The sequence below is a fragment of the Eurosta solidaginis genome, chromosome 4 (genome assembly GCF_040869045.1).
Source record: "Eurosta solidaginis isolate ZX-2024a chromosome 4, ASM4086904v1, whole genome shotgun sequence".
Lineage (NCBI taxonomy): Eukaryota > Metazoa > Arthropoda > Insecta > Diptera > Tephritidae > Eurosta > Eurosta solidaginis.
In genome coordinates, this window is record NC_090322.1 from 34,768,478 (window position 1) to 34,787,819 (window position 19,342).

The window sequence follows — 19,342 nt, forward strand, 5'->3', positions numbered from 1 at the left end:
AGTATTGGACATTTAACCCCCTCTCTCAATTGGAAATAAAAAGCGAAAATGGCAAATCGTATGACTCGCAATCAATGTATGTCTGCACTTGCAGACGCAGAGGTGGAGCTTGATAATGCAGCCACCTTAGTGCAACTTCGTGCGCTTTACGAAAGGACACAGCGTGGAGAAGAACGAACCTCTGTATGAAGATGCCCATTTTCCAGCGCCATTGGATGAGTTTAGAGAAATTCCTGACAGACAAAAAGTTTCGTCGACCTGTCAGGGTTTTCAGATGACAGCCTCTGAGATTTACACTCGTTTAAGCGCACTAAGCCCTACCTTTGGTAAAGTGGTACCTAAGTGTGCCAGTGACTATTATCTGTCAACAATACTTTATGCCCGATTGCTGCATATGCAGCATCAGAATAGGTTCGCCGTCAGTTTTAATGAGCTTGAGTTCAGTAATGATAGCTTCAAATTGGCATCATGACTGGGGGTTACACCGTACCGCTATGTATTTGGCGGGATTTGGAGATCTTGGTAGATGCGGACAGTACTCGAACAAAATTCAAAAAGACAACGTCAGATTTCGCTCATTTGGGTTATCAAAAGGTAAAACTTTTTTAAACTTTTATAAGCGAAATATTGATTTTTTTATAAAACTTTTTTAAATTAAATGACTTATCAATTAAGTATTATAGGCAGTCTTCTGAAAAGGAGTTTGAACTGAGATGTAGTAACTCCTTATGGGGAGTGCTATTGTGTTGATTTTTTTTTTTTTTTGGAAATATGATCTGTGGCCTGCGGACACCAGCGTATAAGCTCTATAGCGCTCAGGAAAAGGGTAAGCCTCGCACATGTATATTGGCTAGGTCTACTCTTAATGTTTTTCTTCTACCCAATTTTAGCGCCGGGATCTGACACCGGTTAGCGTCGTGATGCTAGGGAGGAGCTTTAAACTCGCTTCCTTCTACCTAGCGCACGATCACCAAGGCTCACTACCACCGGATAGCTTCAGGGAGTTCGTGAGAGCAGCAAATCCACGAACTGATTTTATCCTACTCAGAGGCGATGCAAATGCTCACCATGCTCAGTGGGGCAGCAGTGATACAAATTACCGAGGTGAGTCTTTATTTAACTATCTTTTAGGCACTAATCTAAGTATATGTAATAAGGGAAATGACCCCACTTTCATTACGAGGAACCGCGAAGAGGTCCTTGACATAACCCTGGTCACAGACTCTTTCAGTGACCTGGTGGTTTCATGGAGAGTTCTAAAGGAGCACTACTTTTCTGACTATAGATATATAAGCTTTTCTATATCACAGGCGCACACAAGTCCTAAGTACATACAAAATATTAGAAGAACGAACTGGGGCTACTATTGTAGCATTCACTCATTGTTATTCATTCATTTGTACAAACATATATTTCAACCCGTTTTGGAATGTCTTAAAATATATTGACTCTTACATACATATTCATACAATTGCACATATGTACGTATATTTTGGCTCGCTTTGGTACGGCATGAGATTCCATTGACACATTCATTCATTTGTACAAACATATATTTTGTACACCGTGCATCATATGGTAACCTGAGCCTTGGTATGCCACTGTTTAGAGCTTGCTCACGACAAGCCTTTACCTGTAGACAAATTATTAACACGATTCATTTATGCTTGCGTTGCACATTCCACAGCCAATTTTAATTATGCTTATAATGCAGTTCCCAGGGAACTGAATTGAACGTATATGTATGTTATACTTAGTTTGTAAGTATTAGTGTAATTAAGTATTTTAGCTCATAGAAATTTTGTATAGAAGAAAACAACTTTTGAATAAAGAACAGAATTCAACCTGCTGCCGGTTCAATTGGCAGTAAATTCTACCTGGTGCCGCTAGCTAAGCACTGCAACCTAGAATTCAATTTTCTCTTATCCGCAAACATTACATGGCGATCCTGCCAGTTCTGCTTAGGCAAACTGCTGTTTACAATGCAGTCTGCTAAACATCTTTAGCAAGACGCCCCAAACATTACATGGCGATCCTGCCATTTCCTTATTATCCTTTAGAACAGCTGAATTAAATAGGCAGCTTCCCTCGTCTGCTGCTTGAAATATAGGCAGACTTCCTCTAAAAAATCCTGCAAAATTTGAAAGAGGACAAAATATCAAAATTACGGCGATATAACAAAAAAAAATATTTTTCGAGGAATTACCGATAAAGAGACACATCAAGAAGATAGCAGATTATTATGAACACATGGAATTGAAGCGTAAGCATAGATAAGTGGAATAGACCTTGGCCTGCAGACACACATCAAGAAGATAGCAGATTATTATGAACACATGGAATTGAAGCGTAAGGCATAGAGAAGTGGAATAGACCTTGGGCTGCAGACACACAACAAGAAGACATGGAATAGACCTTAGGCTGCAGACACACATCAAGAAGACAAACGGAGATAGCAGATTATGTAATTATTTGGGTAGTTTATTTTAAAAGCATTTGGCAACCTAACGGCTGCCAGTTTATGGGAAAAAAGTAGATTTTTGCTAATAAAATTAAGAATTTTTTTTCTTCTCGCTCTAACTTTTTCAATGAACGAAATCAATAATCAAAAAGAATTTGGCGCAGAATTCGTGCGTTGTTGTAAATAAATTGAGGAAGAAGGTAATAAATTAGAAAAAGCAAAAGTAGTAGATTAATAGAAGAAGAAAAAAGTTAGATTTTTTAATCATAAAACTCCCTAAATGAGAAAAAAGAATTTGTTACAGTATGGCAACCTTAAAAACAAACTCCGTACACTGATGGGCAATTTGCGTAGTGAGAGTTAGTTGCGCGCTCGGAACAAACGAAGACACATCATTTTACCATTCCGTCATATTAAATTCAATCAACATTTACTTTCCTAATACTAATTAACTTTTCTACATTAAATGAACTAAATACTTTTATATCAACTATGTGTTGCCTTTTATTCATATAATACGCGTTTCAAGTCAGAAGCGGGCTGAATTCACAACATAAAGCATTATGTGACAATACGTGCGGGTTGAAGTGTTGGTGAGTGTCGGTATAAAACGTTGACAAAAATCTCTGTCTCGGTAAATGCAACGCGCAATTGTTTATGTGCGGTCCGGTAAAAACAAAAATTTTGGAATATAAAGATATTGCATGCGCGAACTTCGGTGGAAAGCAGCGGAGCGTAACAAAATTCTAGTAGGTCACTTTCACCACACCAAAAACTTTAACATAATTTAAGCACAGAAATACACTGATTGGAGTTTTAGTGAGTAAAAGTTAAAATTCTGAACACGTTTGCTGAATAAAAAGTGTAGAAATAATTATTAAATAACAAATACACAGTGGTAGTTTAACAAATTCTGCTGTGGTAAGTGGTGAATGTGACCTACTAGAATTTTGTGAAGCTTGCCTCACACTAATTTTCGTCTATGCAATGTCTCTCTATTATATCGTTTCTGGTAAAAAGAAGTAATATATGTATAATGTATGTGAATACGAATGTATATGCGCGATACATATGTATAAGTAAATCACTTGAAAAGGCAGTTGCTCTTGTTCAAATGTGCATGGGAAAGCATGCTCGTGTAAATTTGTAGCAAGCAAACAAATTCGGCGTAATTACGATTGTGCTGATACATATGTACATATACATATATATATACGGATAAAACGCGGATAACCGAAAATTTGAAAACGAATAAACGCAAACGTCAAGAAAGCTTATCGAGTAAACGCAAACGTCAAAAGAGCTCAACGAATAAAGCAACTTATAAAACGTCAAACGAGTGAATACATTATCATAACAAAAATACAAAACGTAAACAAAATGGTTAAAATAAATGACTTGTGCCTCGAAGCAATAAAAGAAATTTTGCGGGTGAAGAATTTGTCAACGGTAGGAACAAAAGCTGAATTGGTACAATCATATATCGAAGCAAGACGTGCAAGAGGCGAATATGCAAAACCAATTGGATGAAATGCGCAAAATTATCAAATCACTAACTGCTGCGGTCGGTGCAATCGGTGAGATCGATGCAAGCGGCACGGGTAATTTACAGCAAACCCCGGGTAATTTACAGCAAAGTTCAGCGATTGTTGAAGCAAATCAAAGGGCTGTTGCGGGTGCGGCGCGTAATTTATATTCCGTGAAAGAAAATGCCGAGTCCATACCTGAGTTTAATCCTACGGACATGCAGTCTATAACGGCTGAACATTTTGTCGAACGTGTTAATGCAGCAGTAAACGCCTATCGGTGGGACGAAAAAGGGCTTATGCTAGCCGTATTTAGTAAAATGAAGGGCGCTGCAAAATTGTGGCTTGATGGCTCCATGGTAGTCTATGCAAAGTGGGAAGACTTTTCGCACGATCTGGTTAACGAATTCGGTTTAAGTCTAAATTAAGTCCTGCATGAATGCATTCACACGTGAATGTACAATGAGACATACTGATACTGTCTCAGTATCCATTGTACTTCACGCCAATGAGTTTGTATTGTATGAGTGATGGTATGCAAAGAGAAGTTGTATGTACCCGCATTTTGTCTGCGTTGTACATGCGCGCATTCATATCATTACCAAAGAAATTCATACATACACATGTCTCATCGAGAAGCACAATGAGATAAACGTTGTACAAGTTGTACCAATGAATATACTATGAGTACTAGGTACCTATATACTTGTTTTCGTTCTAAAACGATGTGTGCATTTATGAAAAGTTAAATGTTTGCGTTGAAACTATGAAAAACGTAACAAAAAATATGGGTATTTTTAAGTGGCGAATACAAAATTTTGTAATAAGAAAGAAAAATACTAAATATCTTTTCTTAAGAGCTAATAAACGTTTACAAATCAGCCATGCTGGAGAAATTTGCAATGTTTCCCGCCTTTCATACAAAAATTTCAGAAATTAACAAAACTTCAAAATATATATTGCGCCGTTATCCCTAATCACCATCAACTTGTATGATGTATGTATAGAATTATTCTAGGCTGAAAGTCATTGATTAGTTGGTAAAACGTTATTTTCCTAAAATTAATGCACATGCATATATACATAAAACTATTTTCATTAGACAATGAAAATCCGCGATACAAAACAATGGTAGACATTCTCAATTTATGTGGGGCTTTCCCATAATTAACGATCCTGGAACATGTATGTTGTGCATCGCTAATCACCATACATACACTTGTATGATGATAGACATTTGCCTGCCTGAAGGCCATCGATTATGGCCTTAAAAATGGGTTAGAATATATTTATGTGTATACATATTGCATTGTAGAAAAATTTCATTATCTGTTTCTTTAACTATTTATATAATTAAACGCACTTCAGTATATATAGAATACATGTACATACGCTTTGAAAAAAAAAACGCGGAATAGAACTATATAAATAGAGAAATTAACTGAAGAAACATCATACCAATGGATAACTACATTGAAGTTTCACCAACTAAACCACAATACTTTTTCTGAAGCCTTTTAATATTTAAAAAAATTTAAAAAAAATAAATGTAAGGCGCAATAACCTCCGAAGAGATCTAAGACCGAGCTTCTCTTCCAATTTGCGTCGTGCTCCTCTTTATTTTCTCTACAAATTGGCCGGACTGGACCTACATGTTTTATGCCGACTCCGAACGGCATCTGCAAGACAGATGAGTTTTCACTGAGAGCTTTTCATGGCAGAAATACACTCGGAGCGCTTGCCAAACACTGCCGAGGGGCGACCCCGCTTAGAAAAATTGTCTTCTAATTGAAAAACCTTATTTCTAAAATTTTGACGTTGCTTTGCCCGGGGTGTGAACCCAGGGCATACGGCGTGGTAGGTGGAGCACGCTACCATCACACCACGGTGGCCGCCAGTGCACAAATATATACATATATTATGGACCAATTAACATCAGCCAATTCACCGATGTCCGTAAAAAATCGCTAATTTGCCGAAATAAAAGAAAAACTAGTCAAGGGAGACGATAAAATCATTTTGACTGCCGGAAAGAGCAAAGTTTGGAATATTTTCGGCAAAGCAAATATTGGCGGCAGCTTTTTGGACAAAGTAATAGCTTGCAAAGACTGCTGTAGCGTTTTAACCTTTACAAAGATCACATCGAATTTAGTCAAACACTAGTGTTACAAAACTTTTACAGATCGAGTTGACAATAGCCGTCGAATAGATGTTGATGACGAAACAAGAAAGGACGTTGTCCGATCTGTTACAGGATGGGTTGTAAAAAATTGCCGATCGTTTCAAATTGTCGAGGATGAAGGCCTGCAGGAATACATAGAGCTAATATTGTCAATAGGAGCCAAGTATGGTCCAAATGTAGACGTTGAAAAATTGCTACCACCTCCTACCACTGTATCCAGAAACATAGACAAGCTCTACACAATTTCCTACGATGAAATGAGAAAAGAACTAAAGGAACTAAGTGGCGGATTTCTTGGACTCACTTCGGATATATGGACAGACACTGTTTCAAAGCATTCCTACTTATCACTAACGGTGCACTTTATTACAAATGCAAAATTAGTTACAAAACTGCTTGCTTTTAAGTCCATGGACTCCGAACCCTGTACCAGTAAGAATTGCCAATATCCTGCTGAATACCCTGATTGTTTTTTCACGAACTTTTTCACAATAGATCAAAGAATTCTGCAAAAAGTGGGGGAAGCTTTGGACGAATTTGATTGCTCCTTGGATAAAGCCATTATTGTTACGGATAGAGGAACTAACATGAAAGCCGCTTTCCAACATCACAACCACATATTTTGTATTACCCATTTATTGCACAACATCGTGGAAAAATCTCTTAACGATTCAGCCGATATTAGCGAAATGAAAGAAAAATGTCACATGTCGTTAGGTATTTCAAGAAATCTGGAGCCAATGCACAATTGACAACAACCCTTAAAAGCATTTCTCTGACAAGATGGAACACAGTTTACTACATGCTACAGTCTCTCAAAAATAACTGGGTTGACGTTGGAAATATTTTGGAGGAAAATCGTCAACTGAGACGTATTAGTGGAATTAGCTTAAATGCCATAACAGATACCCTTAAAGTGCTGGCTAAATTTGAGGAAACATCAAAAGATTTGGAAGGCGATAGCTATCCAACCTTACATTTAGTAATAGTACATGTTTACTACTTAATGCGGCATTGTGAATCAACCAACGATGAGTCAGAATGCATACAAGATTTGAAGCTACGGCTGCGTACATTGCTTAAAGACACTTTACTTAGTAATTTAACAATGATTCATGTTATGTGCTGCCCTATGCAATCGCACCCTTATGTTTATCTATACCCATTATATATGCCTATACCTATTGACTTATTTTATACATCTATTGACGTATATTCGTATGGAATTCATCTCACTAAATAAAAACAGCGGCTAATCGAGCTTGCAATAAAGAGCACGTCTTTTGCTTTACACCGGTATACAACAATTGGCGACGAGACTGTCCACCAAACGTGTGCAAAGTAGTCTACATACATAATTAAACGTATGTGCAAAATAAAATAAATTATCGAAGTGTAAATTCGTAAATACGAATAATTAAATGCACATATTAAATTCGTAAATAAGAAAAACATACATAGGTCTCAAAAACAAAAAAAAAAAAAAAAAAAAACTATTGTATCATACTAAAGTAAGGGTACTTTAAATAAGCAACAAAATACAAGTTCGCGTATATTAAACAAATTAAAAAGACGTCAATTGAGTGCGTATAGAAACTGTACGACAGTGTAAATACACAAAATTGTTACATTGTAACAAAATTAAATGCACTTTAAATAAAGTACATACAAAATACAAAGTTGAGGGTTACATAATAGTTGAAGGTCAAAATGACCCACCAACTGACAATAATGCCGTTACCGTTTGCCAAGCCACAAATGTACAACAATTTTCGCCGCAAAATGAGGCATGGCAATTATGGAAAGAGAAACTTGAGATCCACTTTTGCGAAATTAATTGCTCAGATGACAAAAAAGCCATCTTACTAAAATCTATTGGCGCTGCACCGTATGCAGTATTGCATAGTTTGTGTAATCCAGAATCTCCGGTGAGCAAAACATTTAAAGCATTATGTGAAATGCTACACACATACTATACTCCACCTATGATAATTTTTCGCGAGAGAAAGCTATTTTATAGTGCAAAGAAGGAAGACAGTGAAACCGTCTCTGAATGGTATGCAAGAACAAAAAAGCTTGCTCTCAACTGCAAATTTGGCACGAATCTTGAGGCTTTCCTACTTGATCGTTTTATAATGGGTTTACCTGACAAAATATTTGAGAAATTATGCGAAGAAGATGAAAAGCTCAAGCTAGATGAAGCTTTCCGCAAAGCTTTAATTATGGAAATGAAACTCTCTAATAAAGCAGAAGACAACACTAGCGTAAATTATATCAACAAGTCCAAAGCAGGCAACAAGCAAATGCAAAATTCGAAGTCATCAAGCAACAATAGCAAGAAACACAACAACAACAGCAATAAGAATAAGCAGCAGAATAAAGGCAAGGCATGCAAACATTGCGGGTGGCGCAATCACCAGTCAAATGAATGCAGATATAAAGGAAGCAGATGTAATATTTGCAAGAAAGTTGGTCACTTGGCGAGTACATGCAGAGATACAAATAAAAGTGTAAATTATGTATCAGATAATATTAGTCAGAATAACAACAAGGAAAATTCTAATAATCAAAACTTTTGTATTTACAGCATTCCAAGTGGAAATTCAGCGGATTATTATTATCTCTCAGTAAAACTGGATGGCCGACAAATGAAAGTAGCTTGCGACTCTGGTTCACCCTGCACCTTAATATCAATAATGTTATTTAAAAAATTAAACAAAAATGTAAGTCTAACTAAGTGCTCATTACCGTACGTAGATTATGGCGGAAATGCAATACAAGTCATGGGTGAATATGTAGCAACTATTGATTATAATGGTACCATAAGAAAATTGAATATCGTAGTTACGGACACAAATAATATGCCCTTTGGTTGTGATTTTTTAAGATTATTTAATTTTGATTTAGTACAAACTGTGAAAGCTATTGATTTAAAGTGTAATATTGAGGATATTACAAGTAGTTTAAAAAGCGATTATAGCGAAGTTTTTAAAAATGAGCTTGGTACCTACAAACTAGGTAAGGTCTCCTTACAAATTTCTAAACAAGCAAACGCTAGAACGGTGCGCGACCAGACGGCATGTTACGTTGCAGTATAAAACAAAAACAATGTGAAATGTTTACCACAGCGCGTGGGCGCCAGGCGCTACGCGCAAACGCGACAGACTGTGTTGCAATCGTCGCGAGGATACAAACTAAACCAATTTTAGTATGTTTTTCGTGCTGTGCTGTGATAAAAAAATTCATATTGTTTAAACTAATAGCGATCATCAAAATTTTCTTTTGGAATATTAATATTAAATAAATATCGCATGTAACTCATAAAAAGAATATCAATTCTGAGGCCGCGAAGTCAGTTAAATTTTCTTTTAAAAATTTCAAAGTTAATTAAAAATGTGATAATAAGAAAATTTTTTAAGATAAAAATATTTTAATAAAATATGAACGTTTAAAAATAAACCATCAAAGTTTCATCAATTTATCTTTCACGGTTGATTTATAATTAATTTTTGAACAAAAAGTACCAAAAATTTTCTTTTTAAAAAAAAGTACCCTTAAAATTAAAATTTTTTAAAAATATTTTGGGGTTCAATTTTTCATGGTACCTACTTATGAAAAAAATACATGGACTTTATTTCTGTGAACAAGTGGTAAATGGGGGTTCCAGTTCACGTGATTTAACTCAGTAGAGGAAAATTAGAAAGATTAAATAAAAATTTTCCGCACTTTGCAAATAAATCACTTAATGCATTATGTGCAGAATTCATTGACATTTTTTTTATTGGAAACAGAACCAATTACAAAAACTTCATATGCAATTTCATTGGCACCACCTGGAGGTTCTCCCCTAAAGTGGCCTACTGGATTTACACAGCCATAGTGCGCCCGATTCTTCTTTATGGTGCATTGGCCTTGGTAAAATGTTTCAAAAGGTGCAACTGAGTTCGGAGCTCTGCATTACCGCGGCTCTCGGCTCTGAAGCACTCAACACAATGCTATACCTTCCACCTCTTGACCTGGTGGCGAAGGAAATAACGGTCATCGCCGCTCTACGCCCAAGGAAAAATGTCACATGTCGTTAGGTATTTCAAGAAATCTGGAGCCAATGCACAATTGACAACAACCCTTAAAAGCATTTCTCTGACAAGATGGAACACAGTTTACTACATGCTACAGTCTCTCAAAAATAACTGGGTTGACGTTGGAAATATTTTGGAGGAAAATCGTCAACTGAGACGTATTAGTGGAATTAGCTTAAATGCCATAACAGATACCCTTAAAGTGCTGGCTAAATTTGAGGAAACATCAAAAGATTTGGAAGGCGATAGCTATCCAACCTTACATTTAGTAATAGTACATGTTTACTACTTAATGCGGCATTGTGAATCAACCAACGATGAGTCAGAATGCATACAAGATTTGAAGCTACGGCTGCGTACATTGCTTAAAGACACTTTACTTAGTAATTTAACAATGATTCATGTTATGTGCTGCCCTATGCAATCGCACCCTTATGTTTATCTATACCCATTATATATGCCTATACCTATTGACTTATTTTATACATCTATTGACGTATATTCGTATGGAATTCATCTCACTAAATAAAAACAGCGGCTAATCGAGCTTGCAATAAAGAGCACGTCTTTTGCTTTACACCGGTATACAACAATTGGCGACGAGACTGTCCACCAAACGTGTGCAAAGTAGTCTACATACATAATTAAACGTATGTGCAAAATAAAATAAATTATCGAAGTGTAAATTCGTAAATACGAATAATTAAATGCACATATTAAATTCGTAAATAAGAAAAACATACATAGGTCTCAAAAACAAAAAAAAAAAAAAAAAAAACTATTGTATCATACTAAAGTAAGGGTACTTTAAATAAGCAACAAAATACAAGTTCGCGTATATTAAACAAATTAAAAAGACGTCAATTGAGTGCGTATAGAAACTGTACGACAGTGTAAATACACAAAATTGTTACATTGTAACAAAATTAAATGCACTTTAAATAAAGTACATACAAAATACAAAGTTGAGGGTTACATAATAGTTGAAGGTCAAAATGACCCACCAACTGACAATAATGCCGTTACCGTTTGCCAAGCCACAAATGTACAACAATTTTCGCCGCAAAATGAGGCATGGCAATTATGGAAAGAGAAACTTGAGATCCACTTTTGCGAAATTAATTGCTCAGATGACAAAAAAGCCATCTTACTAAAATCTATTGGCGCTGCACCGTATGCAGTATTGCATAGTTTGTGTAATCCAGAATCTCCGGTGAGCAAAACATTTAAAGCATTATGTGAAATGCTACACACATACTATACTCCACCTATGATAATTTTTCGCGAGAGAAAGCTATTTTATAGTGCAAAGAAGGAAGACAGTGAAACCGTCTCTGAATGGTATGCAAGAACAAAAAAGCTTGCTCTCAACTGCAAATTTGGCACGAATCTTGAGGCTTTCCTACTTGATCGTTTTATAATGGGTTTACCTGACAAAATATTTGAGAAATTATGCGAAGAAGATGAAAAGCTCAAGCTAGATGAAGCTCTCCGCAAAGCTTTAATTATGGAAATGAAACTCTCTAATAAAGCAGAAGACAACACTAGCGTAAATTATATCAACAAGTCCAAAGCAGGCAACAAGCAAATGCAAAATTCGAAGTCATCAAGCAACAATAGCAAGAAACACAACAACAACAGCAATAAGAATAAGCAGCAGAATAAAGGCAAGGCATGCAAACATTGCGGGTGGCGCAATCACCAGTCAAATGAATGCAGATATAAAGGAAGCAGATGTAATATTTGCAAGAAAGTTGGTCACTTGGCGAGTACATGCAGAGATACAAATAAAAGTGTAAATTATGTATCAGATAATATTAGTCAGAATAACAACAAGGAAAATTCTAATAATCAAAACTTTTGTATTTACAGCATTCCAAGTGGAAATTCAGCGGATTATTATTATCTCTCAGTAAAACTGGATGGCCGACAAATGAAAGTAGCTTGCGACTCTGGTTCACCCTGCACCTTAATATCAATAATGTTATTTAAAAAATTAAACAAAAATGTAAGTCTAACTAAGTGCTCATTACCGTACGTAGATTATGGCGGAAATGCAATACAAGTCATGGGTGAATATTTAGCAACTATTGAATATAATGGTACCATAAGAAAATTGAATATCGTAGTTACGGACACAAATAATATGCCCTTTGGTTGTGATTTTTTAAGATTATTTAATTTTGATTTAGTACAAACTGTGAAAGCTATTGATTTAAAGTGTAATATTGAGGATATTACAAGTAGTTTAAAAAGCGATTATAGCGAAGTTTTTAAAAATGAGCTTGGTACCTACAAACTAGGTAAGGTCTCCTTACAAATTTCTAAACAAGCAAACGCTAGAACGGTGCGCGACCAGACGGCATGTTACGTTGCAGTATAAAACAAAAACAATGTGAAATGTTTACCACAGCGCGTGGGCGCCAGGCGCTACGCGCAAACGCGACAGACTGTGTTGCAATCGTCGCGAGGATACAAACTAAACCAATTTTAGTATGTTTTTCGTGCTGTGCTGTGATAAAAAAATTCATATTGTTTAAACTAATAGCGATCATCAAAATTTTCTTTTGGAATATTAATATTAAATAAATATCGCATGTAACTCATAAAAAGAATATCAATTCTGAGGCCGCGAAGTCAGTTAAATTTTCTTTTAAAAATTTCAAAGTTAATTAAAAATGTGATAATAAGAAAATTTTTTAAGATAAAAATATTTTAATAAAATATGAACGTTTAAAAATAAACCATCAAAGTTTCATCAATTTATCTTTCACGGTTGATTTATAATTAATTTTTGAACAAAAAGTACCAAAAATTTTCTTTTTAAAAAAAAGTACCCTTAAAATTAAAATTTTTTAAAAATATTTTGGGGTTCAATTTTTCATGGTACCTACTTATGAAAAAAATACATGGACTTTATTTCTGTGAACAAGTGGTAAATGGGGGTTCCAGTTCACGTGATTTAACTCAGTAGAGGAAAATTAGAAAGATTAAATAAAAATTTTCCGCACTTTGCAAATAAATCACTTAATGCATTATGTGCAGAATTCATTGACATTTTTTTTATTGGAAACAGAACCAATTACAAAAACTTCATATGCAATTTCATTGGCACCACCTGGGGGTTCTCCCCTAAAGTGGCCTACTGGATTTACACAGCCATAGTGCGCCCGATTCTTCTTTATGGTGCATTGGCCTTGGTAAAATGTTTCAAAAGGTGCAACTAAGTTCGGAGCTCTGCATTACCGCGGCTCTCGGCTCTGAAGCACTCAACACAATGCTATACCTTCCACCTCTTGACCTGGTGGCGAAGGAAATAACGGTCATCGCCGCTCTACGCCCAAGGGAAACAGGTCTCTGGTCAAATGGATCTAGTGGATACGCAACAATTCTGAGCACGAACGCCCCGGTACGCACTGACTACTGCGCGCCAAAGAACGTTTTCGTTAAAAAATAGGGTATATACATATATACCATCGCGACAAGACTGGAATACCAGACAACATACGGTACCGGGTGCCATCAACATATTCACGGATGGTTCTAACCTTGACGGGAAGGTGGGAGCAGGCCTCTTTTCCCGGATCTGGGTCTGGGTCGCCTACCACTGTAGTGTTACCAAGCGGAAATGCTGGCAAATACACTGGGCTGTGAATCATCTCGGGTCTATGCCTAAGGATGGTAAACGGGTGTTTATTTTCTCAGACAGCCCAGGCGCATTAAAAGCCCTGGACTCATTCGTCGACAACGCAAAGTCGGTCACTGAATGCCGCAGACCTCTTATCGAGATGGCTCAGCACTTAAGTATCAGCCTTATGTGGGTACCTGGGCACAGGGATATTGAAGGCAACTGCAGAGCAGACGAGCTGACTAGAAGAGGCACCACCGACCATATCCTTCCAGGAAATGATTCGGTAGGTATACCATGGCCACTTTCAGGCTTCGCGTGATCACAAGCACTATAAGAAATGCAAGTGGTCTATAGTCAGCCATATCATCGGGTGCGACATCCAGGCTAACCTGACTCTCATATGACAAGGGGCACACAAGAGCGCTTTTGATTTTAAACAAATCAGTTCTGTCGTCCCTGATATGGGTTCTAAAAGGGCATTGTTTAATAGGCACATCTGGTGTTAGAATGGGGGTAATGACTTTCGACTATTGTCGCAGCTGCAGATGTACAGAAGAGGAGGAGAGTGTCCAGCACCTTCTCTGTCAGTGTCCAGCGCTTAGTAGGAGTAGGTTGGCCATCCTTGGTAAACCTTTTCTACATGACCTTGCTGAGGTCTCTAGTTATGAAGTCAAGGCTCTAGCAAAATATATAAATTCCACGAAGTGGTTCGACCCGCTTTAGGCAGGGTAGGGGTCCTCTTTGAGACCGTATAGGGTATTATAATGGGCCCATTGGCGGCCTTAGTAGTGAGCTGTTACCATAGTGTTCAGCTCAGCCCTCGCAACCTAATCTAACCTAACACATGGCTCTTCACTAAAAGCAATATCTTGTTAGTCTACTTCTCACAAGTTTTTTAGGTCCATTATAGCAAATGTTCTAATATATATATTGATTGTGATATCACATTCCAGTTGATGTCATACATGACATTGAAATGAGGGCAATGATTTGTAAGTCGATTCCAAAAAGTTATAAAGCTACATCTAACTTACGAATAAAATTTTAAATTAGAGCTTCGTCATTTGAGATTGATGGTAAATGTAATTTGGACGAATTGCGATACTTTTGTGATATTATAGCAGCGATTAACTTCAATGAGACATTGTTCGAAAAGCGCAATTAATGAATTTCTTGTTTAGTTGTGTAAGGAATTGAATAACATATTTAAATCTAAGTAAGCAATATCATCTATTACTAAGTATTTCATAAGTCGGCATTTCTAATTTAATTCAAAACTGCGGCACTTAAAATTATTAATTTAATTATAAGTACTTAGTATATACATAAGTATTTGAAATGGGGTTTATTACCTACCAATACCGCAAAATTAAAATGTAGCTTCGAAAAAATTTCGAAATTCGCATTCTTCTCGAAACCTTATTATAAGATTTTGAAATGAAGTATTTCGAAGTGTTAATTTCCAAATTCATATTATAAGTACTTATGTAGGTATGTTCAATGTGATGTATTACGTACCAATACCTCGAAATAAAATTGTAACTTAGAAAAAATTTCGAAATTCGCAATCTTCTCGAAATGTTATTTTAAAATTTTTGAACGAAGTGTTTCGAAGTTTTTAATTTCAAAATTCTTATTATAAGCACTTATGTAGGTATGTATGTGCAATGTGATGTATTACATACCAATACCTCGAAATAAAATTGTAACTTCGAAAAAATTTCGAAATTGTAACTTAGAAAAAATTTCGAAATTCGCATTCTGCGCGAAATGTTATTTTAAGATTTTTGAACGAAGTGTTTCGAAGTTTTTAATTTCGAAATTCGTATAAATTTCAAAGCTATTTTGAAAATTTTCTTTGTTTTAAATTAAATTCTGTGGGCATAAGCAATAAACGCCTTAAGTCCCATGTAAAAGGATAGAACTTGGGCGATTTTTGCTTATGACCACAGAATTTTAACTTTTTCGAATTGATAAGACTTTTATCTAAAATTAGTTATATAATTGCAGTCAGGACAGAAGTGCCTAGCTTAAAGAATATTCTACTCTAATTATTTGTCTCACATTGCAAATGGGCGTACAAAAGCAGCTGTTAATGTCATATAAAAGGTTGAAAATTGGTATTAGCCGCACGTTTAACTGCGATTTGTGCGACACTAATCTTATACTTATGGGGGTTGTTTTACAGGATAGGTAGGCATGTACATATGTATTTTTATAAACAGAATTTAATACCTAATAAGTTTAAATAATATGTTTATATACGGTTACTAACCTATTACAACAGCATTGCGCAAACATAGGTGCAAACATTGCCGCATTTTTCCCTCAGAGTTCTAGGTATTATTGAAACAAGCATCAAATTAATTTAATCCATTGCACTATCATCCCAAGCATAGCAAACGGTGGCACCATCAGCAGAACTGCGAAAAACTGTTGGCTGTGTTATATCTCGATAAGAGCTGTAAATGCCTGATTGTTGTAAAGACGATGCTCTGTTTAATTGCTGGCTTTCTAATTGTTGTTGTTGCAGTTGAAGGTTTTGGTTATGATTACTTCTAAAGTTTGTTGTAGATTTCAAACATAAATCAACGCTTGTTGTTGCACAAAAATTGGACAATGGGTTAAAATTGTTAAAAAGGTCCTTTGTGCTTTTTGTTGCAGGAATATTAGCAGTACCACTATTACTGCAACTACCATCACCTCCTACATCATTTACGCTTTTCTTACGTTTCAATATAGCCGAAGCTATTTCACGCGAACAACTTTGGCCACGTGACTGTGCACGTTGTACTTGCAATATAGGTTCATACTCGTACAATTGTGTCATATAAAATCGATCCAAATCAGCCTTTTTATAGTAATCTTTTAGGCGTGCAAAAGCATCGCTATAGAAGAATTAAATGAAACGAAAGAAATTCAAATCAAAAATTTTGATACACACTATCTTGTAGATCGCACGTTTTATTGTAAAACTGTAATTCAAAATAATTTTTTTTAGAAAAACGCAAGCAAACACTCTTTTTTGTATACAGCGTCATTATAAAAACAAGTAAGGAAGGCTAAGTTCGGGCGTAACCGAACATTACATACTCAGCTGAGAGCTTTGGAGACAAAACAAGGGAAAATCGCCATGTAGGCAAATGAACCTAGGGTAACCCTGGAATGTGTTTGTATGACATGGGTATCAAATGAAAGGTGCTAATGATTATTTTAAAAGGGAGTGGGCCTTAGTTCTATAGGCGGACGCCTTTTCGGGATATAGCCATAAAGGTGGACCAGGGGTGACTCTAGAATGTGTTTGTACGATATGGGAATCAAATTAAAGGTATTAATGAAAAATTCCAAGGGCTTTTGATTTCGCCCTGCAGAACTTTTTCATTTTCTTCTACTTAATATGGTAGGTGTCACACCCATTTTACAAAGTTTTTTCTAAAGTTATATTTCGCATCAATAAACCAATCCAATTACCATGTTTCATCCCTTTTTTCGTATTTGGTATAGAATTATGGAATTTTTTTCATTTTTCGTAATTTTCGATATCGAAAAGTGTGCGTGGTTATAGTCGGATTTCGGTCATTTTTTATACCAAGATAAAGTGAGTTCAGATAAGTGCGTGAACTAAGTTTAGTAAAGATATATCGATTTTTGCTCAAGATATTGTGTTAACGTCCGAACGGAAGGACAGACGGTCGACTGTGTATAAAAACTGGGCGTGGCTTCTACCGATTTCGCCCATTTTCACAGAAAACAGTTATCGTCATAGAATCTATGCCCCTACCAAACTTCACAAGGATTGGTAAATTTTTGTTCGAAATTTTCTTTTATTTTTGTATTTTGTAGCAGCATATCATTACTGGAGTTGAATGTTGACATAATGTACTTATATACTGTAAAGATATTAAATTTTTTGTTAAACCTTGCTCGCTTTATCCCTCTTTGGTAATGAATTATGGCACTTTTCGGTTTTTCGAAATTTTCGATATCGAAAAAGTGGGCGTGGTTATAGTCCGATATCGTTCATTTTAAATAGAGATTTGAGATGAGTGCCCGGGAACCTACATACCAAATTTCATTAAGATACCTCAAAATTTACTCAAGTTATCGTGTTAACGGACGGACAGACGGACGGACGGACGGACATGGCTTAATGAAATTTTTTTTCCATACTGACGATTTTGATATATGGAAGTCTATATCTCGATTCCTTTATACCTGTACAACCAACCGTTATCCAGTAAAAGTTAATATACTCTGTGTGCAAAGCACGCTGAGTATAAAAATAAGATTCGAAGAGATATATGCCGTTCAATTTGTCTATTGGTGTATTTTATGCATGTGAACATAATCTCACCTGCCAACTATTTTGGGGTATATACCAAAATCTAGAAAAACGAAAGTTTTGTTTTACATCCGTTTATAATAAACCGTGCGATATTTTGAGCTTATTTTGCAAAGTAATACTTGCAAGCATATTAAATACAAATTAGAGCAACTCACCTGAATTTTATATTATATTTATACATCAAATATGCTACAATAATTGTAATACATTTCTGTTCACCACCATTACAATCAATTACTAAAATTGTACCGCCACCTTGTAATGCTTTATTTAAAAATTTTACAGCACGATAGCAATTTGGTAATACTGTTGTTAAATAGGATTTTTCACCAAAATTCAAATCGATCGCCTCAAACTCCTTGCTAAATTCTAACGTTGTTGGACATGCTGGATGACTAATATACTCGTAGGTATCAAATGCATCAACTTTTGTATTCTCCGCAGTGAATTTAAATACTGGCGATGGATAATATAATTCTTGTATATGTTTATCAATTATAATAACATGTGTAAATCCATGAGAACGTAAATTTTCTTCATTCCAAGCGATGAAATTTTTTGTTAAGTAAATGCCGGGCATTACATTTTCTACAGCTAAATCGAGTGAAGAAGAAATGGTTGTCGAAGCTGTCGCTGTGGCAAATTGTGTTGTTGAACTCGCTGTTGTTGTGTGCTGCGGACATTGTGTTGTTAGATTATGCGCAATGGTATATGTTGTTGTAGTCTGCATTCCATGTAACATTTCAGGTTTTTGCTGCAATTGTTGTTGCTGTCGCAGGGTTGAAGTTTGCTGTACGAGTAATGGTGGTGGTGTTATTGGCAACGTTTGTTGAATTGGTTGTAGTTCTGTCTGTTGTTCCTTGTGAAAAGTTAAGGGCTGTTGTTGACTCATTTGATGATGGTCTTGTTGTTGCATTGGTGTAACATCTACATGTGGATGGTATTGGCGATATGCAATTTCATGAAGTGAAACGGTATTATCAGATGAATAAGGCATCGTGTCGTAATGATTAAATTCAACGGTAGACATTAGAAATTTGCTGGGCAATGTCTGTAATAAAGAATGAAAAGAAACATTGCACTGAAATTTTCGTGCACTAAGCGTTTTACTATAGCTA

The 19,342-nt window shown here is 35.9% G+C and overlaps 1 protein-coding gene across 5 annotated transcripts in view; it reads right to left on the bottom strand.

Moving 5' to 3' along the window:
* LOC137249591 (uncharacterized) overlaps positions 1 to 19,342 on the bottom strand; it is a 157,535-nt gene that overhangs the window by 81,148 nt on the left and 57,045 nt on the right. For 3 of the 5 annotated variants that reach the window (XR_010952439.1, XR_010952437.1, XR_010952436.1), the window contains exons 2-3: positions 18,380 to 19,275; positions 16,155 to 16,767 (exon numbers count right to left, since the gene is read on the bottom strand). Coding sequence is in view for 1 of the 5 variants with exons in the window: in XM_067781219.1 (XP_067637320.1) it covers positions 16,248 to 16,767; positions 18,380 to 19,254 (1,395 nt within the window). In the remaining 4 variants the exon portion in view is untranslated. Of the gene's footprint in view, positions 1 to 10,331; positions 12,217 to 12,829; positions 16,768 to 18,379; positions 19,276 to 19,342 lie in introns of those variants that run through there. The other 2 variants (XR_010952438.1, XM_067781219.1) reach the window with 2 other exon arrangements.